The sequence below is a fragment of the Grammomys surdaster genome, unplaced genomic scaffold (genome assembly GCF_004785775.1).
Source record: "Grammomys surdaster isolate TR1022 unplaced genomic scaffold, NIH_TR_1.0 141, whole genome shotgun sequence".
NCBI lineage: Eukaryota > Metazoa > Chordata > Mammalia > Rodentia > Muridae > Grammomys > Grammomys surdaster.
The window spans coordinates 10,473,518-10,498,798 of record NW_021604599.1 but is presented as its reverse complement, the minus strand read 5'-3'; the positions used below and the strand labels follow the sequence as shown (position 1 = coordinate 10,498,798).

General features: G+C 41.4%; 1 protein-coding gene and 1 pseudogene across 1 annotated transcript in view; both read left to right on the top strand.

The window, feature by feature from the left end:
• The window catches only part of Cemip2 (cell migration inducing hyaluronidase 2), a 78,337-nt gene that overhangs the window by 42,877 nt on the left and 10,179 nt on the right, over positions 1-25,281 (top strand). The window contains exons 13-20 of the mRNA XM_028764091.1: positions 2,555-2,686; positions 3,928-3,963; positions 4,872-5,027; positions 8,645-8,822; positions 10,776-10,991; positions 14,234-14,442; positions 20,005-20,187; positions 22,591-22,810. Of these exons, the coding sequence (XP_028619924.1) occupies positions 2,555-2,686; positions 3,928-3,963; positions 4,872-5,027; positions 8,645-8,822; positions 10,776-10,991; positions 14,234-14,442; positions 20,005-20,187; positions 22,591-22,810 (1,330 nt within the window). The remainder of the gene's footprint in view (positions 1-2,554; positions 2,687-3,927; positions 3,964-4,871; positions 5,028-8,644; positions 8,823-10,775; positions 10,992-14,233; positions 14,443-20,004; positions 20,188-22,590; positions 22,811-25,281) is intronic.
• LOC114618325 lies at positions 15,235-17,067 on the top strand (annotated as a pseudogene).

The window sequence follows — 25,281 nt, the reverse complement described above, 5'->3', positions numbered from 1 at the left end:
ACACATAAGTAAAAATAAAATAAATCTTAAAAAATTTAAAACATCATGACGAAAAATTGATAGAATTATTTTCTTTCTATTTTAGAATTAAATTATTTTATTATTATTTGTGTATGGGTGCATTGTCTGTAAGAGTGGCAGACTGCCACCTTCATGACCCAAAAGAGGTTATCAGATCCCTTGGGGCTGGAGTTATGGATAGTTGTGAGGCACCATGTGGGAGTTGGGACTTGAATGCAGGTCCTCTGGAAGAATAGACAGTGCCCTTAACTGTTGAGCCATCTCTCCAGCCCCAAACTGTATTTTCTAAATACCAAATGAAAAAGCTGAAATTATAGATGTCACTTTGGTGTAAATGATCTGTGACTGGGCTATGCGGAGACTTGGTCTCAGAAGAGATGAGACGGCTGCCACACGGGGTCACATGTTGCTTTATAATACTTGTGTGTCTTTATTTAGAATAGCGGTTCTCTACCTGTAGGTCATGACTCCTTTTAGGTGGGGGTTCACATAACTGTTACTCTACATATCAGATATTTACATTAAAATTCCTAACGGTAGCAAAATTACAGCTATGAAGCAGCAATGAAATAGTTTTATGGTTGGGGTCAGCATGACATGAGGAACTGTGTTAAAGGGTCACAGCAGTAGGAAGGTTGGGAACCCTGCTAATTTAGAACATTACAGAGCTTCTTTCCATGGCTCTCCTTGTTTGACTTGATATAACAACTTTGTGCAAAGCTCTTTACCAGTTATGCCAGAAGTGCTCAGTGTGAGCCTTTTTACCTCTTCCGTCTGAGCTAGTTAGGACACTGGGCTTGGGTAGACATCATCCGCTTCATCCCGATGCTCCCATTCCAGTCTGTACCACTAGCATCTATCAGAAACATACAAGGAACCTCCATAGGATCTTACAGTCCATTCACTAAATGTCATCGTGGGATATATTGGGAGGGGTGGGAAGTTGCGGGTGGAGTGGGGTGGGATGGGAAGGATCTGATCACATTGTTTCCTGCTTTTGCTGACCTCCATTGCTTACTGAGCAAAGGTGGTTGTGCGTGCCTTTGACTGTTCCATTTCCGTCATCCTACCTCATTTCCTGTTCTCCAGTGACTTACTTGGTACAGAGTGTAGTGGCTAGTATAGAGCGTGCAGCTCAGATGCCTGAGGCACCCTCCCTGGGTTCTCTTTTCACAAAGGTGCTTCTCTCATGGCCATTTTTGAGCACCTACTTTGGGCCCACAGCATCATGCAAGAGACCCTTCCTGTGTTATTGAAAAAGTCAGTGCAATGAATTGATTTTTGAAACTCTTAGTTGTCATTTTTAAAATTTTGTGGTTTTGTTCTTCCTCCTTTCTTTGTAGGGTTGAGTTATCATGTGACAAGTTTTTTTTTTTTTATGTTTTCACTGAGGTCCTTGTAAATGTTGAGTGAAGAATATGAGAAATTCAGTCTTTGTAATAAATAATTCAGTTGGTCTTCTAGGTTTAGGCATTTTAAAGCTATCTACCGAACTTTTAGATTTGTCTATCTAAAAGCATCTAAGCAGCATATAATTCAACAACATTCACATAGACACATGTTGAAGTATATAGTTAATTTTTGTAGTAAGTTTATATTAGGAATATGTGACTTAAGAATTGGAGAAGACACATTGAAGTACCTGGTATACATATGGCAATCTTTCTGTGTACATGTTCTTACAGAAGCCTTCTACACAGTGACTTTTTTCTCCACTAATTAATTTATTTACCTTATCCTGATCCCCAACCCTCCCTCACAGAGCCCCTCCCTATCATCCCTTTACCCCTGAGAAGGAAGAAGTCCCAGTGCTGGGTACCAATCCACCCTGGTATCTCAAGTCACTACAAGACTAGGCAATCCTCTCCCACTGAGGCCAGCTAAGGCAGCACAGGTAAGAGAGCAGGATCCACAGGCAGGCAGCAGAGTCAGGGTATGCCCCTGCTCCAGTTATTGGGGGGACTGACATGAAGACCGAGCTGCACTTCTGCTGCATATGTGTCTATGTATGTGTGTATGGTGGGGGTGGCTAGGTCCAGCCTGTGTATGCTCTTTGGTGGTTCAGTATCTGGGAGCCTCCAAGGGTCCAGGTTAGTTGACTCTGTTGGTCTTTCTGTGGAGGCCTTATCCTCAATTCCCCCAACTCTTCCACAAGACCTCCTGAACTCTGTCTAAAGCTCTGTCACTGTGTGTCTCTGCATCTGTTTTGGTCAGCTGCTGTGTAGAGCTCTCAGGGCAGTTATGGTAGGTTCCTATCTCTGCTGGCTATGCCTCAGGTGGACCAACACTATACATTGACCTTTTAAGAGTAAAGAAAAGGATCTGTTCCTGGAAACTTACATGTAAATAAATATAATTGTTTTGAGTATTTGAACTATGACTAATTAAGTTGTATCTTAACTTTTTTTTTTTTTTTAGCTTTATGTTGGCTCAATATGAATCCTGCCTCTTGACTGTAGCATGCATATACATAGACAGTTTCTATTTCTTTTGCTTATTTCAGTTCTTATCAAAGCACTTTTTTACTCCACAGGTTTCGGCCCCATCAGGATGCAGACCCTGAAAAGCCACGTGTTGCTGCCGTCATCGACAGGCTCATTGCTTTTAAAAACAATGACAATGGTGCCTGGGTCCGAGGAGGAGACATTATTGTTCAGAATTCAGCGTGAGTATTGTCTACAGAGGTAATACCTGCCGACACTGCTGGCTATTTTTAAGTTTTTTATTTTTATTTTTTTAAAGACAGTGCCTCAGGTATCCTTGGCTGACCTTGAACTTGAAGTGTAACAAGACGTTGAACTCTGGATCTTTCCAAGTACTGTTAGCAGTGAGTGCTAACACAACCAGTTTGATATTTTTCCTTTTTAAAACTGAGTAGAGTGAAGGTACAGCTGTAGTTCCTGGAATTAATTATTTTATTATTATTATTAATGGACTGGATGGGCTCTGAGGACAAACACTACTGTTGAGGTTTGAAACCCTCTCATTCTGGAGCTTTTGTTGGAAATGAACTTGTTTGTTGACATGAGAGGCCTTCAGTAGGTAGACCAGAAAGCCAGAATTTAGCTTTATATAACTAAACACTGTTTATGTCAAGAGAGCTAAATAGAGATTTTGAAACTACCTAGGGGTTTTGATTTTTATTGTTGTTCTTTTTGGAAACGCTTTAAAGTCTTTCCAGTCTTCTTGCCACTTCTCTCAAGATGAAAGCTGTCCAGTTCTGTCTTGTGTGTTACTGGAGGCAGGAAGTACCTAGCTTGGTTTTTTCCACTTGCATTATTTTAAGAGAGGCCTGGTACATTTTGTTTGAGTTAAGTATTCGTGTTCAACAGTCTAGCAAAAAAAAAGTTTCACCATTGTTTCTGACCATTTTCACTCCCAAATTTAACACTGTATTAAATCTGTAGGGATGGCATATGTTTCAGACTGAAAAACTGTGAAGTAAAGAGTATGTTATTCTTTCTAAAAATAAAGATTAAAAACACATTTTAGCTAATACCTTTATATGGTGTATTCTTTCTAAAAATAAAGATTAAAAACACATTTTAGCTAATACCTTTATATGGTGATTACTAAGTTCCAGATACTATTCAAATACTTGCAATATTTTAGTATATTTAATTCTCTCAAGAATCATATGAGAAATGTTATATTATTATTTCAACCTATGGATGAGAAAACTGAGGGGAAGGAGCTGAGAAGCCAGTCATAGTTGGCAATGGCAGGATTTGAACCTGGCACCTTCAGTATGGAGTCGATTGTTTGGTGACCGGGAGGTTGGACTGCTGCTGTGTTGTTGCAGAGCGAGCATCAGGACTCCGGGGTTTCATGGTCACACCCTGAGGGAATCGCCTCTTCTGTGTTTCCTGGTCACTTAGATGGACTCTCATCTCTTTCCTCTTACAGATTTGCAGATAATGGAAAGGGGTTGACCTTTGCCAGGTTTGTAATGGTTTTAGTTTGATTATTTTCAAGCTTTAAGGTAAAATCACCATTAGTATTTTTGCCTGTGTGTTTTGGAATGGGGGTGGGGAGTTAACCCAGGGATGTTTTATAATTTATTAGCATAAAAAGAAAGAAACCCCACATCCTCCTTGGTACCACCAGAGGGCCAAAACACACACACACATTTTTTTTTTTTTAAAAAATAGACTAATTGCTTTTATGCCAAAGTTGTAGATGAATTTAGCTGAAATTCCACAGAAGGGTAGGGTAGTCATTAACTGCCTAGAAGAAAACTCTTGAACTTCAGGCTGAAAGTCTTTAAAAATAAAGTAAGAAAGAAGGTAAATGGGGTGAAGATTAAAAATTATCACTTTCAGAACGTGATTTAACTTACATATAAGATAAGCTTTGAGAACTAAACTTTGTGTGTGTGCGTGCATGCACACATGGGTCTCTGTGTGGGCTTTTGTGTATTTTCCCACAGTGCGGGGATCAAGTCAGTCCACACTGCCTGTGCACTCTGCCGCTGACCTGCGCCTCTAGCCTTTTATGTAACTCAGTTTTTCTGTAGACAGTGATTGTTCTACTGGCCACGCTACACACGCTTGTCATTTAATTGCTGTATTCTGGGCAAATTCATTGTTGATTAAGGCTAATCAGCTTTTGCTAATAAATTAAACTTCATAGATTTGCATATAATTTTCAAATTACTCACTAATTTATAAAAGGAATTTTCATAGCATAGAAGCAACTTCTGAGAATTTTATAATATACATCTTCAAAAAAGTGTTAGCTTAAGTTTTTATGGTTTAGCTTTTTAAATTGTAGCTTGACTTCTTTTGGGGAGCTGTTTAAATTTCATCAACAATGTCTGTAATGACTCTCCTCTTTCCTCTTTTCACCAGTGATGGGAGCTTTCCTAGCGATGAAGGGTCCAGCCAGGAGGTATCAGAGTCCCTCTTTGTCGGAGAGAGTAGAAATTATGGCTTTCAGGGTGGCCAAAACAAGTACATGGGCACAGGGGGAGTAGACCAGAAGCCTCGAACACTACCCAGGAACAGGTGAGTAGGACTTTGGCAGTGGGGAACTAAACAGTGGAGACATAGTCTTTTCTGTAGTGAGTCTGGATAGATTACCTCACTTCAGCTCTTCCCTGTCTCGTTACCGGCACTCACTGTTACCGTTGTTATCATTGGCTGTTATCCTCATGGGATGTTAGAGCATTAATAATTATCCATGTCATAGGTTTTATTATCAGTTTTATGAAGGAGTTGTTCTTGTTTCTTATCCCTTACATAAGGCCTTATTATATAAGTGGATACTTTTCCCTCTTAATGCTTTTTTTTTTTTCTTTCTTGAAACATAGAAAGTTGCCAAACCATAAACTATGACATTAGGTCAGCTTTCCTGCAATTCATGATGCTGGGTTTTCAGAAATAGCCACTGGAAAAGGGAAATTACCTCTGAAAAGAGCCTTAGAAAATGAGAGTTGGTGGATGCCAAAGCCGCTGCAGAGCCCAGCCGAGGCCGTGTAATTAGATGTGTCTGAGATGGTGAGGGGGAGGGGTAAAATGGGCAGGTGTTCTGCCATTACAATCAGATTCCGTGTGTGTGTGTGTGTGTGTGTGTGTGAATTTTTTTTGAAAATAGATTCTTCTCCTACACAATGCTTCCCAAACATAGTTTCCCTTCCCTCCACTCCTCCTTGCTCCCCTCCACCTCCCCTCTCCCTCAGATCCACTCCATCTCCATTTCCTCTTTAGAAAGGAGCAGGTCTCCAAGAGATAACGCCAGACAGGACAAAACAAGATATAATATGACAAGATGAAAGCCTCCTATTGAGGCTGGACAAGGCAACCCAAAAGGAGGAAAAGAGGCTCAAGAGCAGGCCAAAGAGTTATAGATATGCCTGCTCCCACTGTTAGTCTTTCTGAACCCTTGTGACCCCTGCTTAGTTGATTTCTTCAGTGGACTATGTCCTCCTGATATCCTTCTTCCTCTCTGAGGACATTTTTCCTCTCACACTTCTGAGGAGTTCCTTGATGTCCAGGGGAGGGATGTGATGGAGACCTCCAACTTAGACTCTCTCTGTATGTCTGGCTTTGCTCTCTGCATCCATCCTCTGCTGCCAGAAGAAGATTCTGATGATGACCAGACAAGGTATTGATCTGTAAGAATCATCATTAGGAATCATTTCATCTATCCTTCCCTCTCCTCTGACAGTTGTGTTTAATTCTACCCTATATCTTTCAGCTGTCCAGTCTCTGGTTCCTGGTTTCCGGGCAGTGCAGGGCATGAAGTAGGCCTTAAGTTAACCAAACAGCTATCTCTTCCCATACCTTCTCCTTCGTCCCTCCTGCCAACTCCTAACTTCCCATTCCTGTCTTTACCCACCCCCAGCCACCCGAAAAATCTGTTCTCTTTCCCCTGCCCAGGGAGACTCATGTGTCCCCCTAAAGCCCCCTTCTTAACCTTCCTCTTTGAGTCTGTGGACTGTAGCTTGATTATTTGTATGTCTTAGCAGCTAATGTTGATTTACAAAGGAACACATGCCATATTTGTCTTTCTGGGTCTGGGTTCATCTGTCTGCAAATTTTATGATGTCATTTTCTTTTAAACCACTGAGTAATACTTCAGTATGTAGCTGTACCACAATTTCTCTACCTAGTCTTCAGCTGTGGGATGTCTAGGCTGTTTCTAGTTTCTGGCTATTAGGAATAAAGCTGCTATGAACATTTTTGAACAAGTGTCTTTGTGATAGGATGGAATGTCCTTTGGCTATATGCCCAAGAGTGGTATACTTGGGTCTTCGATGTATTTATTCCCAGGTTGTTGAGGAACTGCCATATTGACGATCAGAGTTCTTAAAGTAGCATTTGGATTAGAGCCTCTTTTAAAGCTAGTTAACCCAGCACCTGGGTCTGAGGTTTGGAGCTATCTTCATTATATGTGAGGGAAAACCAGGTAGAGAATAATGTCATTGTTATTCACAAGACCCCAGTTCCAAGCTGATGCCAAGGCGCATTGAGAATCAGCCCATTGTGGGAATATTTTCTCTGGATATGAGTCAGGATGAGGCAGGGGAGTGGGCCAGATAGATGGTCAGTTTTCCTGGTGTCCTGTGCTGGATCTGTGAAGTAGTGAGCATGCCATTCTGTGTAGCTTTCCTGTTGGATCATGTGTACTACTAGAAACGAACTTCCTGTTTTGTATGGTGTGGGGCTGAAGCCTGAACCCAAACCCTCATACGTTTGAGGAAAGTGCTTTCTGCGTCTAAATGTTTCCCCAGCTGTGCTTCAAGAATCTCCCACAGCTAACATTTATCAAATGCTTGCCAAGGCCTGGTCTAAGTAGCTCACCTTCACTTGACCCTCTCAAAATGCAGGCAGGTACACACTGCCTCCTCCTGCTTTATAGAGGAGAGCTTGTTAAGTAGAGGAGGTGGGATTTGAACCTATTGAGTTTGGTTTCAGCTTCATGATTATGCTGTACTTCACTCTAACTGTGCATTTTATGGAAGCACAAATTTCTAGCCATATGGGCTGTAGTGAGATTCTGAGCAGCTTATTTCTGGTTTTTTATTTTTGTTGTTGTTTTAATTTTGACAGCTAGTTTTATTTCAAAAATGCTTTTTTGTATCTTTGCTAAGGAAGATTAAAGAAACAACAAAAACTCGCTCCTGGATTAATAAACTCAGGTTTTATTTGACTGTGTTTATAGTCTTGTCTGGTTTATGTTATAGTCTTGTTGGTTTATGTGCCCAGAGTCTATGTATAAAGTAGAGTTTTAATCAGACAGTTCATTTTTCTTGCTAGTCTAAACATTTTTGTTGTCAAACTCTGCCAAGGTGCAGGTCAGCTGCTGTAGAAATCCTCTGAATTACCCTTAATAAATACTTTAAAAGCTTTAATAGGTGAAGAAACCCAAGGAATTTGGAACATTATATATTATGGTTTAAATAAAATGGCTGTATTGTAGTGAAGTCACAAATTAAAACATTTCTTTTATCTGTTAATTCTGGTTGGTGATTATGAGGATAAGAAAGGAAGAAGAATGATACACTCAAAGTGTTAATCCAGCTAGTTCTTCTGACAACTCAGGCCCTGAGGCATTGGAGTTCACATCCTCACCAACTTTTATGTTTTGCCTTTTTATCATTGTTCTGTGGCTGGACAGGAGGCATTCTCTGCTCATGGATTTATCAAAACCACAAAGAGTTACCAAATAAAACCTCCTCCTCCTCCTTCCATCTCCTCCTCTCTTCTTCCTCTTTGTCCTCTTTTTTTTTTTTTTTTTTTTTTTTTTGGTACCCAAAACCTTGGTCACATAAGGCAAACACTGAGCTACATCCCTAGCTCTGAACAAATCATCACCACGGAGTTGATTCAGGAAATTCAAGTCAGTTCTTTAGAGAGACCTCTGTTGTACCCAGATCAGCAGGTCCCTCCCCATCCAGTCTGCTGTAGCTTATTGTCTCCAGAGCACTAGTTATCTGCAATTTTTTAAAAAGTCTTTCCTAGGATCTTGTATTTTCATGACATTAGGGCTTGTGTCTCGCTTACCAATGTGTCGTGAGATTTTATTTGCTGCTTACTGGAGACTTAGCGGTATTCATAAAACATAAATGTTATGAAAGAGTCAGGCCCACATTTATTAAACATATCTTGTATTTTTGTAGGACATTCCCAATCCGAGGCTTTCAGATTTACGATGGGCCTATTCATCTCACAAAGAGCACTTTCAAAAAGTATGTGCCAACTCCAGACAGGTACAGCAGTGCAATTGGCTTCCTCATGAAGAATTCCTGGCAGACAACACCCAGGAATAACGTCTCCCTTGTGAAGTTTGGTCCACAGGTAAGTATGTTCTCATGGCTCCTCCTCAGGGACTGTGGCGAGGGAAGGCAATAACATATTCCCAAAGACAAGGTGCCAGCAAAGGATTTACACTGAGTCTGATTGACAGAAAGAAAAGTGTAGGTAGGAGCAATTCCTAACTTGTGCACTGGATCCCATCGGGGTCAAGTGGGCACACAAGTCTGATGTGACTTGGACTATTTTTGACATGAGATGATGTCTTCAACAGGATAATGACTTAGAGTGGAGATATGAGGAGATTCTCCAGAAAAACAGGAACAAGATGGCTCATGAGTTTTGGGACACTGAGTAGTAAGCTGGACAGTAAACCCATCTCCACTAAGAGATTTGGTTTCTGCCAGGTGATTCATTTTTCTGAGGCTTGTAGGGACAAAAAGTTGGTATAAGGAGGCATATTGGGGTAGAGTAGTAGAAATTGGATTTTGACAGAAGAATATAAAGAAGACTTAGAATTTGTATTTATGTTGCAGTTGCCCCCAGAATATTTTTCTTAGCCATTTCCCTGTTACCTACAATCTACAGCACAGTCTTCTTAGAACCTCAGACCTCCATCTTGCTGGTTCCACAATAGCTATGCCATGAGAGAGTTTGAGCCTCCAGGTTTCTGACTTACAGACAGGCAAAACTAGAACAAAGCTCACTATTCTATCATTACATCCACATGAACTCGGAGTGGCTGGGTTTAAAGTAGAGCTTGAGATGGGTTTTTCAAAAGCCATAGCATAAGAGAATCCGTAGTGATCTCATCTGTCCTTGCTATGGTAGGGATACCGTGGGAAAAGTTTGTGAAAGCAGGAGATAAAGTAGCAGTAGCACCACGAACCTGGAGCCATTCAACTCCAAACAGTGTTATTTTCCTTGGAGGCGCTTATCATTTAGCTGTGCTGTTGATGCACAAGCATCCTGGATGGTTGACGAGTGCACAGAGTGTTTATAAGTGCTTTTGTGTGCCTTGAAAAATGTTAGTGGTTTTCTCCTAACAGGAAATAGCTAGAAGCTATAAATAGAAAGTCTGCTTTCTAACTGGATGCTATGTGTTTAGTGAAGGATTTATTTTATCTTTATCTACTGTGCTAAGAATTCAAGCCAGGGTTTTGCATACTCTAGTCAGAATTCCACCAACTGAGCTACATCCCTAGCCTTCTAGGAAAGGCTTTGCAGAAAATGCCTGACTGAAGTTACTGAGCTGGCATGTTGTATGTTCAGATTAGATGCAACAGTACCTGTTTTCCAGCAGATTCTAGTGAGTTCAGCAGAACTTGGCCATCTTAAGCCAGCACCAACACTCTGTGTCGGTTTTGGCCTGTACTGATTTTTTTTCTGGGTGTGAGTGATACATACACCTAAGTAACGAAGTCATCTAGCATGAAGTAAAATGATTATTGGTTCAAGTTTAATTTGCATACACGGAAATGCACAGAATCTTACACATAGAGTTTATTTATTTATTTCATTTTTTTTCTTGAGACAGGATTTTTTTTGTATATAAGCCCGGACCATTGTGTCATTTGGTTTCTAGAGCATGCTGGCCTGGAACTCACAGACATTTGCCTGCCTCTGTCTGACAAGTGCTGGGATTAAAGGCATGTGCCTCCCTGCTAGCTACACTTGGAGTTAATAATAGTTTATAAACCAGTATGGCTGGTTTTACTTTTCTCTTCCTCCCAGCTTTATCATTTAAGTGGGGGAAAAAAAAGAATAACAATGAAGTTGTAGTTTAATGCTTTCCAGTCAGGCTTTAAGAATGTTTTTGCTCAAGCATGTCATTTTGTAGAATTCAAGTCAACTGGCCACCACAGTTGACATTTAGTGACATGTGGCTTCAGTGCCTCAGCAAGAAAGCTATGACACTATAGTGGGGCTCTGTGGCAGGTGCCGTGTGAGTCTGCAGGAGCCTCATTCTGTGATGTTTCTGGTTCTTTCTGCTGCCAGGTCTCTCTGAACGTCTTCTTTGGAAAGCCTGGCCCCTGGTTTGAGGATTGTGAGCTGGATGGTGATAAGAACTCCATCTTCCATGACGTTGATGGCTCTGTGACAGGATACAAAGACGCCTATGTGGGAAGGATGGACAACTACCTGATCCGCCATCCAAACTGTGTCAACGTTACTAAGTGGAATGCAGTGGTCTGCAGTGGGACCTATGCCCAGGTAGGCCCAACAGGTGGTCCATACCCGCAGCCTCTGGCAGTGCTGCCTCTGGGAGTTGGATGGTGACTGCAGGGTGATTGGGGGTGTCCCAAGCACAGTTTTTATAGAGGAGGGGAGGAAAGTAACCAGCCATGGAAGAGAAAGGAAGAATGTTTTACTAAAACTTTCTGAAACCAGTTAAATCCAAGAAGCCATCCAGCAGTGGAGGTAAGGTAAATGTACTTGGTGATATAGCCGAGATGCCTCTGGGACAAGAGAAGCCACTTTCCCTTTTCTGAGGCAAGGTCTCCTAATGCAGCCCAGGCTGGCTTAAATTTGTGGCAGTCTTCCTGGCTCTGTCTCCACTTCCTGTGGCCTGAGACTGCAGATAGTCACCATAACAGATAGGTAGGTCTGATGTTTTTTGACCCTTAGGCTTTTTTGACTACATTCCAAGCGTCTTTTCTTAAGGGAATTTTTATCTTCTGCTTTCGTGGTCCTTACCTCTGTGACATCTGACTTTGAGATAGAATATCAGTGGATGAACAAGAAAGAATGAGATTCTAAGGAAGGAGCTGAGGTTTGGAAATAAAGGGACCTAGGGAAAGTCTAATTTTATTACGCTAGTGTGTGGAGATAGGAAAGCGATAGCACAGATATATGGGGAAATACTTGTTTGAAATCAGTAAGCTAGGAAGCATCTTCACAGATGAGAGGCTTATTTGTAAAGTAGGCATAGTTAAGAACATAGATTCTGGAGTCAGACTGCCTGGATCTGTTCTGTGCGGAAATGTGAGGTGGGTCAATTAAAAGGTGTTCTGTGGCCATGCATAATGAGGACAGTGACAGGACAGGATACTTCCATGGAATACACTTAGCATGTGATCTGGCCGCCACAGGGGAACCTGCTACCATTTGAAGAAGCAGGGCTGTTAAGTCCCAAAGCTGGTTTTAACAGCGAGATGATGGAGGGAGATCTTACAGAGCCGAGGCATCAATTACCCAGAAATTTGGAGGAGGAGGATAGACTCCTTAGCCCCATATTTAGGGCAGTAAAAGTGTGGGATTTAATAACAGACTGCTGGGCTAGGCGTGGTGGTGCATGGCTGCAATCTCAGCGTTCAGGAGGCTAATGCAGATAGAGCTCTGCTTCATGGTTGACTTGGGCTACATAGTAAAGACAGTATCTCAAAAAAAAAATCAGAGGGGGAAAATAATAAAAGAAGGGGCTGATCTGAGCACAAAGAAGGAAACTGGAGGAAGAACAAGGAATCCTCTGTAAGTCACACTGGCTTTCGATAGCTGATACCAGATGCCTCTTTTATTGTGTGGTTTCTCCCTGCCGCTGACCTTGGCTTAGCTCCCAAGTGCATGTGTTTGTGGGTTCCTGCCTCGGTGCTTCCTCAAGTACCCCGAGTTTGATGTGGTGTTCATCCTTTTAGCCTTTTGTAGTTGCCGTTCCTTAGAACAGAATTCTTCATTATTCATCCGACTTCGAAATGATTGTAAAAGAATGTTACTCTTAAATTAAGGGAAAAAAATCTCAATTTGTTCTCTGTAGACAAGAAAAAAGATGAAGAAGGATGAAGACTGGACAGCATTTCCTGTTTATTTTATTAGTATCTTTGTTGTGGGAATTCTCATTCCTTTGAACAGATGGGGAAAAGAACAGTCACAGAGGGGCAGGTCATTGAAGGGTCAAGGAGTAGATGGAGAGTTACCTACAGAGTAACCAGAATGAAAAAAAGCTTTATAATGGGATCCCCATCTTTCATTTTGTTCTTATTCAGAATTGCCCCTGTTCCACATTAAATATCCCCCATCAATACTTAGACTCTATAGATACTGTAAAATTAAATCCAGAACAAAAATAAGGAACCTTTATTCTCTTTCAGTGGCTTCAGTTTTTATTAATTTTTTTTTGCTATCTCTGTGTATGTGTGTATATGTGTGTGTGTGTGTTTGTATGTGTTTGTGTATATGTATGTGTTTATATGTGATTGTATGCATATATGTATGTGTGTATGTGTGTGTGTGTATGTGTGTGTGTCTGTATCTGTATGTGTGTGTATGCATGCGTGCCAGACTGATTGAAGATGGTGAATGTTTACTAATGAAGATGTTATATGTCTGTAAAGTATGTGGCGAATGATTATAATAGCTCATAATTTTTGTAAGTTCTAGTTTTTAACTAAATACTATATATTCTCATTCACAACTCACTCAACCATTTGGCCCTTTGGATTGGTAATGCTATTTGAGATTGGAACCTAATCATTCGCTTATAGGAAGCTGGGTAATAATTCATTTCTGTTTGTAGCTGAAGGAAGGCTTGGGTCATTTATGCTTCCTGGGAGACTCCAGGAGTGGGAGAACCATGGGTCAGACATTCTTTCCTGAAGATTTGAAATTTGGGCAGAAGCCCGGATACGTAGCTGTTTGCTTTTATTTCGGAGTGACTATAGTGTGCATTTGTGGCAGAAAGTGACAGGAAGTCAAGACAGAATTCTCGTTGTTGATTTCCAGCGTGAACAAGGTTGTAGAGGAGTCCAGTGAAGTTTTGGTAAAATGTTAGTGTTCTGCAGAGGATTTTACTCTCCTGGAGAATGTGTTGCTGGATATTGATTTGTTTTAGGAAATTGTTCCGAGGCTGTGCTGGGGAGGATGCCTTAGTGGAAGGTTTTAGTTTAGCCTGGACCGTGTTTCAGATGCTACTGGAAAAAATTCAGGACTTTCCAGTTTATCTAAGCTTAACATGTTTTTCCAGATGCTGTAGAGAGCTTTTTAACTGTTATGTCTGAATAGGTGAAAAATGACTTCTTGGGCACATGGTAGTCATGGAAGAGTAAAGCCAGAGCTCTCAGATATGAATTTTCCATCCCGTGGATCAGAGGGAAGTCTTAGAATCTCCTGGAACGTATCAGTTTTCCCCCTGTGTTTGCTGATTTGCTTTGGATGTGAGCTCTTGAGATGGAGGGGTTTCTCTGACAAGCCACAGAAGTTCTTTTTTCTGATGAATAGGCTGGCCTGTGATGGTGGAAGTGATGATGGTGGCCAGCAGAGTCTGGTTTTAGCCATGTCTAGCTTAAGCAGGCTGCAATCATAAGCGTGTCTCACACCACTTGGCCACTACTTATGTGGTCTGGCACTTAGCACAGAATCTCTCTTTTCAAAATAGAGAGACCTTTGATGTATACTGGTAAGTCCTTGGAGCAGTTTAATCTTTTGCTTACTTCCTTTCAATTCTTCTCTTTTTCTTAAAGGTGTATGTTCAGACGTGGAATACTCCGAATCTTAGCATGATCATCACACGAGATGAATACCCATCCCACCCTATGGTGCTGCGGGGTATCAACCAGAGGGCCATCTCCCCACAGTACCAGCCTGTCGTCATGCTGGAGAAGGGCTACACCATCCACTGGAATGGTCCAGCACCACGTACCACTTTCTTGTATCTCGTGAACTTCAACAAGTAATGTTTATCTTTCTGTCGTTGCAAGCAGTTGAGTAGTCACAGCAGAGAAAAGAATAACATAATGTAAAGCCATTTCATGCACTTAATTCTTGCGGAGACACTGTCTAGGCTGTGTGGATGGAAGTATGATTGTGCATTTTGATTATGCAAATCAATTTGGCTTTTTAAATAGTTCCCCTTTCTCCATCATCAGGGTATTGTGTACAGAAAGGCTGTCCCACAGGGGAGTCTCCTTTGCTTTGTTCTTTGTCTTCTGAGGTAGTTGGGATTGGATTCAGGACTCCAAGCATGTTAGCAAGAATTCTACCCTAAGCCATATTATCTGCTCAAAAGATAGGTTTTAATACCATCTGCTGAGCGCTCCAGTTTCCGAAAGCTGGCCCCAGTTTTATGTGGTTTTCTGAGTAAGCTTGCGGAAAATTAAATTAAATTAAAAGGCTGGCCTTTTTTTTAAAAAAAAATATTTTTCTCTTTTCTTTCATTGCCTGCCCCCTTTTCCCCGTGGGGAAGAGGAACGACACAACATTGCTGTGTAGTTCACACTGGCCTTGAAATTGTGACAGTCCTTCTGCCGCAGCTTCACAAGTGCTTGGGATTATGGTATGAATCACAATAGCTGACAAAACTGAAAGAATTTTGAGTCCAAGCAGAGACTGGACAGAGGAAGGTAGCATGATTGGTTGCTAGGGTGAGAAGAAGGAGTGGTGGGCGTGAATACCAGGTATTTCCTATGCCTGCCTGGAAGCCTTCTGTCCTGTTTAAGTACATTTATAATAATCTGAGTCCCTAATGTGTAAGTGTTACACTGAAGAGAAGAAATCGAAGTACCTTTCCTTCTAGTAGGTTTACTAAGTCCTGATGTGGATCCTCTCCTCCTCTCTGTTAGTAATCTATCTGTTTGTTGTATGAGTCTGGATCTGCCTCCCTGAATGCTGTCTGTCTGTGTCTGTCCCTGTGTCTGTCTTTCTGTGTCCTTAACAAAGGGCTTTCCTCCTAATGTTGCACTACATAGAAAGCATCACACGGGGAGAGACTGAGGGACACTCTACAGAAATCTTAGAGCTCCACAAGGGTTGAATTAAGCTTTCCTGATGAAGTTTTCCTGATTCACTGAGCCTAGCTGTCCCAGATAACAAACTACTGTAAGCATCGCTGCAGACAGTTTTATCAACTTGTATCCATGTGGCTTCTGGCATCTATGGTGGAGATTTGTTTTATAAGGTTGCTTTCAACCTATTTCTTATTCTCAGCGTTTATTGCCATTAACTCAATTCATACTCTGGATCAGGACATGGAAGAGTACATAATTTAAGATTACAAGTATGTATTAGCTTAGTTTGTTGAAGCTGATTACATAGGAAATCCAAGTAAGGTTGATTGTACATTGTCCTCTGAAAGGCAGGTTGATCAGGCAGGCTGAGTACACAGCACCATTGCAGTCTTCAGTGACCTCGATTCTTAACTTGGCTGTGAGGTCCAGCCAAAGTTACAGTCCCACTAAGGATCAAGTCAGGAATCTTGGTCGAGAGATAATGGCCCTGGTAGGATGGAGCCTGCAGTCATGAGATCAGGAGTAACTGGAATGAGAATGTGGATAGATTTGATGACATGAATCTCTCAGAATCCCTCCTCTGTGGGATTTATGCCTATGGTTTTGAGAAGCCCTCTGCTGTCCAGCCAGGAGCCATTCATTGTGTAAAGGGGATGTGAGTGGACTTCTCAAGCCCAGTCTGGGACTGGGAAAACAGCTACATTTGCCATATTATTCTTCAGCAGATTGACCTAGATCTAAGGGCCATTCAGTGCCTCAGTACTGGCACCAGCTCATGAGTTGGCTCAGCTGACAAAATGTAGTTATAGCATTAGGAGATGGAATGGGTGCCTCTTGTCTTGTGTATTTGGTGGGGGGCACCAGTGTGCATGCTTTGGTGCAGAAATTGCAGATTGGTGCTCCCTGATATCATCATGAGTACCCCTGGCCAGGTGTACAAGCTTAACTGGAGATACCCCCAAGAACAACAAGGTGTTTGTACTGGATGAAGCTGATACAATGTTAAGCTGTGGGGTCAAGGATCAGATCTGTGATAGATTCAAAAAGCTCAACAGTATCAGGTAGTATTGTTGTCCACTACAATGCCTTCTGATGTCCTCAAGGTCACTGAGAAGTTCAGATTCTTGCCAAGAAGGAAGAATTGACCCAGGAGGAGTGGAAGCTTGTCACACTGTGACTTGTATGAAACACTATCACCCAGGCAGTAATCTTTATCAATACCAGAAGGAAGGTGGATTGCTCACTGAGAAAATGCATGCCTGGGAGTTCATGATTTCTGCCATGGATGGAGATATGGGCTAAAAGGCAGAAGATATGACCACGAGAGAGTTCCAGTCTAGTTCAAGAAGAGTATTAATTACTACTGACCTACTGACCAGAAGCTATCAATTTTGACTATCTCACTAACAGGGCAAGCTACATCCACAAAATTGGTTGTGGTGGTCAGTTTGACCATTAGGGACTGGCTACTAACTGGGGTGACAACAGAAGACAGGAAGACTCTTAAAGAAATTGAGACCCCCTACTGTACCTCCATTGAAGAGATGCCTAGGGTTGCGGACATCATTTGAGTGACTGTCCTGCTACCTGGCCTTAGCCAGGGTTCACTCCTGGGGAGCCGAAGAACAGCTGGAGTGGGGAGGGAAGGGAGCCAAGGGATACATGTTTTGTTTTTTGTTTTCTCTGTTTGAATAAATGTCACATCCTCAGGAAAAAAACAATTCAATCTCTTAGAGTCTTAGAATGTAAGAGATTTTCATAATAATGTCTTGCTACACTGTCTCAACTAGCCAGTTGTCTGTCCTCATAATGTCACATTCAATCCAGGGCTGCATTTTTTACTAATTTATTCATTTACTCTGTGTTGGTCGATATAAAGATGAATGAGTTCACATTAGAGAGGTGTGGAAAATATTGAGGAAATAGAAATCTGTCTCCTACTTCTCCCCTCCTCCTCTTCTGCCTCCTTTTCCTCTTTCTCCGCTTCCTCCTCTTCTTCTCATCTTTCAAGTCTTCTTTGGTGGCCATTGGCTAGGAGTACCAATCCCACACTCTGCCTAGGGAGTAGAACCAGGACAGGGAGGGATCCTTATCCTCTCTCTTGTCAGTCTTGTTCAAAGTCCAGAGTTGAGAAAGAGCGTGTTCGGCTCAGAATGGTAGATTTAATGAATAGGATTTGGGGAACACCAGAGAAAGGGAGAAGTTTAGACCAAAAAGGAGGGTTGGGGGTGGTCTTTCCCCTATGTCTCTGGAAGCTGATGTGAGGACACCTTGCAAATATTAAACTCTATAGATGCTCACATCCTTAAATGAAATGACATGATATTTGCACATAATTCACATTTACACACCTCTGTATTCTTTAATCATCCAATTACTTGTGACATTTAAGCATCGTAAGTAATTGTTACACTTTATTATTTAAGAAACAGTGGCAAGGGAAAAGTGTATGTCTTCAGAACAGTTAGAGTGTTCATTTTTGCTTTAGTTTTAGTTAGTTGGATCTGGTTATGTGGAAGCTTCAGGGTAAAGTAATCTGGAATTGTGCAGTAGCTAGCTCATGGGATTCTATGCAATTGCTCAAACCTATACCTGAAAATTGATTGCCTTGTTTATTTTTTTGGTCATGAGGCTTTGACTTGTTGGAATTTACTTAGTAAGCAGTTGAAATAGAGAGAGGGTTGGGATTTGGGGTACAAGTAGCTCACTTCCTAGGCTGTGTGATCATGATGGTGGGTGCCCTTCCTGTGAGATTGGTCGGTGGTCCAAAGTAACCATTGGTTTCTTCTCTAACACTGCTGTTTGCCTGTGTTCAACTGATGTCACCCAGCCCTAGCACCCAGCACTCCTTATGCTGACCCTTCCCTTTTCATCCCATTGTTGGCAAACTCTCATGTCTGGCTCCTTAATGTCATTCAGATATTCCCAGTCTGGCCTTCATAGGTTATGGGTAAATTTAGGCCACCCACCTCTTTGCCCGGAACCTTGAAGCAGCCCCGTGCTTGGTCTCCTCACCGTAGGTCCATAGTTCACATAGTGTTCCTGGTAAGATTGCTACAGGCCCAGCCTGATGCTCCCAGTGAGTCAGAGAAACCAATGAGAAAGGAACAGTAGAGGATGGGGAGAAAGAGAGTCAGTGCCCCTGTTCTGAAATGTTATATTGAGTTGGATGAAGGGTTTGAGGTGAGATATTCCAGTGAAATGATGTACAGGTTCTAGAAAGTACAATGCAATCTTTTCATTCAATTCTGATTTTTTTAGAAAAGGGGGAAAAAAGGCTTTTTAAGGGGAAAAAGGGTGAGCCAGGGGTTTGAAAAATCAACATGAGCTTGAAATAAAGTCATCTCTTCCTAGCCTAATTAGCTAAAAGTTCATAAAAATTATATGATGGGCAGAGGCAAGAGGAAGAGATGAATAATGTTTCTGAATTTAGTGAAATTACAGAAAGGTCATAGCGCTACTTCTGCAAATAACACTTTAAACATTTAAATGCTCCACTTATTAAGCAAAATAAGGAAAATACAGACAAGCAAGAAGAAGATGGATATAGTCCTCAATTCTGACTAAAGCAAGGCACATAGGCATCATGGTGCCTTTCCCTTCACCCTCAGGGTCTTCTGAGCTCTGAATAGACTGTAGCTGTTTAAACAACCACAGACATTAAGGTTTTCTAATCCCGTTTGCTGTTACTAACAATACTTCATAGGACACTTTTGCTTTGAAAGCTTTTTTGTCGGCATTCATATTTATTCCTTAGTGAGACTACTTGGTAAGATGTACGAACCAGTGCTAAATTCTTGCTCCACATTAAAGCTCTTTAGAAAGATAGAGAAGGTTGTGACATGCTCAGTGGGGTGGCTGCACAGCCTTGTGTATATAATTAATGCACTGAACTGTGCAAGCCAATGCTTAAAAGGACACTTTTTAGAGTATATGTCATCACAATAAAAAATGTCACAAAAGAGTACTCAAGGAAAATACTTTGAAGTACATTTTTTTAAAGAAATAATTTTATATCTAAGGACATTTAGGAAGAATATTGTAGTTTGGAAGTGTGGATAAATGGCATTATAACTTCATTTTTCTCATTTGTGCCATTAGGAAAATCACTTAACTGCAGTTTTAAAAGACATATTTGTGTGCATGTGCGTGTGTGTGGTCAAACATTGTCTGAAGTAGTTTTACTAGCTGGCAAATCCATCGTCAAAATGTTGATGGTCCATGTTAGTGTCCCCATATCCAACTTGAACTTTATCTGTTTAGAATATATTTCACCTAATTTTAATTCACAAGTAAATCCCAACTTCTCATGAAACCAAGTTTAGGTATTCATATTCTTGTTAGGTCATATTTCTGTTGTATATACTTTGATACAAGATATTTGGGAACTAGAGAAGTGTATTAGGCTTGGGACTCAAAAGGCAGAGAGAAATCAGTTTAAAATTCTGTATGCTTCAGTGTTCAAATGATAGAAGCTCAAGTGTGAATTTTTTCTGTCTCTTTTAAAGGGATGACTGGATCCGGGTTGGCCTCTGTTACCCATCTAACACGAGCTTTCAGGTTACCGTTGGCTTTCTGCAGCGGCAGAATGGCTCATTATCCCGAATTGAGGAGTATGAGCCTGCGCAGTCGATGGAGGAGCTACAGAAGAAGCCGGCCGAGCGAAAATTCTATTTTGACTCTGACACAGGGTAATTCATGGAAGGAATGAATGGGAACCAATGCTGTTTTTCTTTAAGGATGAAATTACTGGCTCTCTATCATAGCTCAGAACCCTGGGATGTTGATGTGTTTAGCGGGGCTCTGATGTGGACATTTCTGCACATCACAATTAGGGGCTAGGAGCAAAGTTCAAATGACCAGTAATTGTAGTTGGCAGTAGGACTCAAGTGAAGATATTTGCTGTTTACTTATTAAGGCAGTTTAGGGGAAGAGATTCTCAAGAGCCATCACTAGGCCCAGTTGAAAGTAAGAATAATTAGTTCTTCCACAATAACTTTATGATAGTAATTTATATAAGATATTGATTGTATTTCACTGAAAGCCCATTTTCCCCTTCTAACCTAAGGTTATTTCTCAAGCACCACGAGTTTTTAGACATCACTGTATAACCATGGCATATTTGCTTCCAACTTTCTCTAGGCTGCGTGCGTCTTTCTACTTTTTAATTCTTGTCCTGCTCTCCTGGGGTCCTGGTGGCTTTGTCTGCTTTTGTCCAGTTACAGTCTCTCAGCCTGTGGGCTATGGTAGGCTTGATCTCCTCTTCTCTCCAGCAAGTAGCATGCTTCTTCTGACTCTATCCTAGGCCAACAGTCCACTATCTAGGTATAAAGACACCAAGGAAGATGGGGGTTCACTTCTCCAGTAAATTCACAGTCACCGAAGCAAGGTATTGAAATGAGAACAGCTTAAATGCTGTTAAGTCCGACAGTGGTGTGGTTAGTGTACCTTAGTGGGTAACTAAGAGGTTTACCCAGAGTAACCAAGGACATCCTGGAAAGGGTGCCACGCTAGCTAATTCTTGGGCACTTTGGAGAAGGTAGAAAGAGCTGGGCGCGGAGTCTCAGGCAGAGGGGACGCCACAGATGCATGGAGGCATGAGCTAACATCAGCATGGCATGCGTGGGAAAGACAGAAGGTTCCAATGGGAAGAAGTGGGAGCAGGGTTGCTGGGGGGAAGAAAGTTGGGGTTCATTTGTTAATTATCTGGTTAACCTCTGTTGATGAAGCATCTCATTTGCCCCCTAGTACCTTCTTCCCCAGGAGCCAGTGTGGTCATCTTAAGAGGCTCCAGTTTTCAATCTCTAATTAAATATAAATAGTCTTAACTGGACCTTTATTTTGGTGATGACAGAATTCCACATTCTCAGTTGAATTTTCACAAAAATTAATGGGGCACCCAGATTTGAAAGGGCATTCCAGTAGCCACAAATTAGTGATTATGTATGTACAAAGATGGGCGTTATTTTCTGGTTTGGCTATTTTTTTATTTTTTAAATCTAGTTTTTGAAGATCTATTTCTTTTTAACTCTATTCATTTTGACAATTCAAATTATATCTTAAAGGGCTCTTTTCTATTTAGGTATCTGTTATTCTTCCACTATTTGTGCTAAAATTACTAGATTTTGGGACAGTCACAAATTTTCTTACCTGTTTGGGGGTTGGGAGAAAGACAGAGTCTCATTTTGAACTCTGGCTGGCCTGGAACTTTCTCTGTGTAGACAAAGCTACCTTAGAACTCACAGAGATCAGCTTGTCCTGCCTCCCCAGTGCTGACATTAAAGGCGTGTTTTGTTTATCCTTTGAGAATTTTGTACAGTTCACTTCTATTGGATTCTTACCTTTCAGTTGTAACTTTTCCTTGTCCTTTGACCTCACTTTAGAATGTGAACTCTTGATTTCTGGTAACCAACCACATTTTATCAAGTCCTTTGAATCTTGCTTGCCTTCTTCGGTTTGGAAACACTAGGTTTTCTGATAACACTGCAGCATATCTTAGAACTTGAGTTTTCTATTCATCTTGGTGGGGAGATTATAATTCAGGACCGGTGAAACTGTTCCCACAGCCTGGTTTTGGCCCGGTTGAGAAGGATAGACCATAGGTCCATGTGCTCTTGGCAAGCACCATAGGGCTTTGACTGTTTTAGCCTTCTTTAAACAAGCCACAGTCACTGTTTTATTATTCCTGTTTTTGCAGTGATTTATGAGGAATAACAACAAAGGGAACAGCTAATATTAATGCCCTATATTCTAAGCTCAATATAAATATAGTTTTCACGAACGTTTTGAGACAAGCTAAATTCTATCTTCTCAGATGATCCCTTGAACTAATTTAAACAAGAAATCAACTCTGATGTCTTTCAGGACAGCTGAATGAAACCATCAGCACACTCCCCAAGGCAATTGTGAATTTGACTTGTTGCACTAGGGGGATAAGAGGAAAGCGAGACATTTTATTAGCTTTGCAATTTATTTTTCTTTTTAAGGAAGAGTTACTTTATTGGAGAAATATCCCCTTGGCCATGAATCCAGTTGAGAAATGTTATGCTTCTGAGAGGAACTAACTTCAATTGGCTTGGTTTCTATTTTTGTAGGTTATTGTTTCTGTATCTCCGAGCCCACAGCCACAGAGATGGCCACAGTTACTGTTCATCTCAGGGATGCGAAAGAGTCAAGATTCAGGCAGCCACAGACTCCAAAGATATCAGTAACTGCATGGCCAAAGCATACCCACAGTATTACAAGAAGCCCTCGGCGGTCAAGCGCATGCCAGCCATGCTCACAGGGCTCTGTCAAGGCTGTGGTACCCAGCAGGTAAGCAGGGAAGATGAGGGGGCCTTTGGGAAAGTCGGAGATTCTTGCCTTGGCATCAGGAGCACTTGGCTTTGAAACATCTATCTTGCAACTTTATAAATACATGCTGACACCTCTTGAATTTGGGTTTGTTGTAGAATGTGTCATGCATAAGAAGCAGAAAAGTCCCCATTTGTAGCAAAAGGTTTTTTTCTCTTGATTAATTTACCTCAATTGTGAGTTGATTATAGGTTATTGTATTGACTAAAGTTATTTATTTCCTAGGTTTAGAATTCTGTTCCAATAGTACTATTTGGTTTATATGTATTAAAGTATTATAAAACTGTTTTGTTTATTCATATATGTATTTAGTGGTTTTTGGAGATACATTGTCTCATCAAGTGAAGGATGGCCTTGAACTTACTATACAGCTTAGGATGACGTGAACTGATCTTTCTGCTTCTATCTTTTGAGTACTGGGATTATAGACATATGCCTTCATGCCCCATAATTCTTTGTTTTATTAGTAGTGTGAAATTTCAGCTCATGTCAAAACTTGTTTCCTTTTTTTAAGGCATAAGGTCACTGTTTTGAAGCATATGCTATTATATATTCTTGTAACTGAAAATTCAGACTGACTTTGGTTAGAAGTAAAAATGCTTCTTGACATTCTCTTGCTTAGAATGTATTCCAGTTAGCTTGAAAAAAAAATGGCAGTTGAAGCAAATTGCTAGAATTGCACACAGATGGGGTCCTAGGGAAAGTCAGACCAGGTCCAAGGGAAAAAGAAATCGAGGACTAATAACTACCTGACACACTTGATATAGAAACAAAGACAGGTGAAGGAAGAGATGGTTCTGACGCTGTGCTTCTGGGCCAGCCTCCCCAGGGATCCTGTCTGTCACTGGGAATTCCTGCTCTACTACAACGCTACTGAGTTAGTGCTCCAGCCTGAGCCCAGCAACTCCAACACCCTGGAGGATGCTGGTGCTGCGCACATCGAGTGAGCAAGAGCTTTTTAAGAGCACACACGAGCGTCCACACACACACACATACATGCACCACATCAAAAAGAGAGCTGGAAATCTCAGTGGTGGAGTATGTATTGTGGAAGAGATTATGTTTAGCATATCCGAGGCCCTACATTCTGGCCAATGCATGGAAAAAATACAATTTTATATGAGCCAGGTAGGACCCATATCTACACACATATACACACATGTAAGCACGTTTCATGAACACAGGGTTTAGCATTTGTTGGCTGGCTTCCAGGAGAGCAAAGATCATTAACAAATATGAGAAAGTGAGGTGGTGACAGTAAATTAATTGCCATTAAAGAACTGCTGGGTAGTATTTTTGCCTTTAGGTAATATCAAGGGACACACTGAGTTCTCTATCCCAGTGTTCAGAATGTCTTTCCTTACTAAATAAACTTGATAACTTTTTAAAATGACTTTTTGTTTTGTTTTGTTTTTTGAGATAGGGTTTCTCTGTGTTGCCCTGGCTATCCTGGAACTCACTCTGTAGACCAGGCTGGCCTCGAAAACTCAGAAATCCGCCTGCCTCTGCCTCCCAAGTGCTGGGATTAAAGGCATGTGCCACCACTGCCCAGCTTCAAAATGACTTGATCATCATTGGTGCCCTGGGCTGTCCACCCTGTCCCCCCCTAAACAGCTTCCTCTCCTACCTTTAGCATTCTTAGTTGCGATTTTATAGACACATAGAAGAATTCATTTCGAGAATATTGATGCCAGATGTGGTGATATATGCCTATAGCTGCAAATACGTGAAGCTGAGGCAAGAAGATTTCAGGTTTGAGGCCAACCTGGTCTACAGTAGAGACACCTCATCTCATAAAGCAAACAGGAAGACAGAAACATCAGTCCAGGCTGACTGTGCAGCTGCAGTGCATTTGAAGTGTTTAGGAGCATCATGTTTACTTGGAAGTTTGAGAAAAATATTTGTATCTCAGAGCCAAACACATGTGTATTAGAAGTAATTAGAAAAATTCACAGAACTCTGCCCCAAACTGAGACTCAAATAACCAACTTTCAAATGTTGCTTGATAAAACGTTGATGGTGATTTATAAGGACCATATGCTATTCCTCTGCCTGTGAATTGTGAATGAGCCGGGTTGGTCAGGGAGGTGGACCTTAAGGAGTGAATTGAAGGAGTGAAAGGGAAAGGAGGAGGTGGGAGGGGCAGCGTCAGAGGAAGCAGGGAGGCAGGGAAGAATGGGAGATGCTGCTGGGAAGTGGAGGAGCACCCTGACGATTGGAGGTGATGGAACAGAGGGAGATGGGAGCCTGTGTGTGATGATTGGCTTTGTTTGAGAGGAGCTGAGACCTAGCCCTGTTCAGGACACTAGAAGTTGGTAGACAGTGTAGCCCTCTTCGTGTAGAGACTTTCCTTGGACCTCGATCAATGAACCTCATTTGAGAATAATTGATCTGACAAAGATCTCTTAAAAAGATGTGTTCCAGGACTGGAG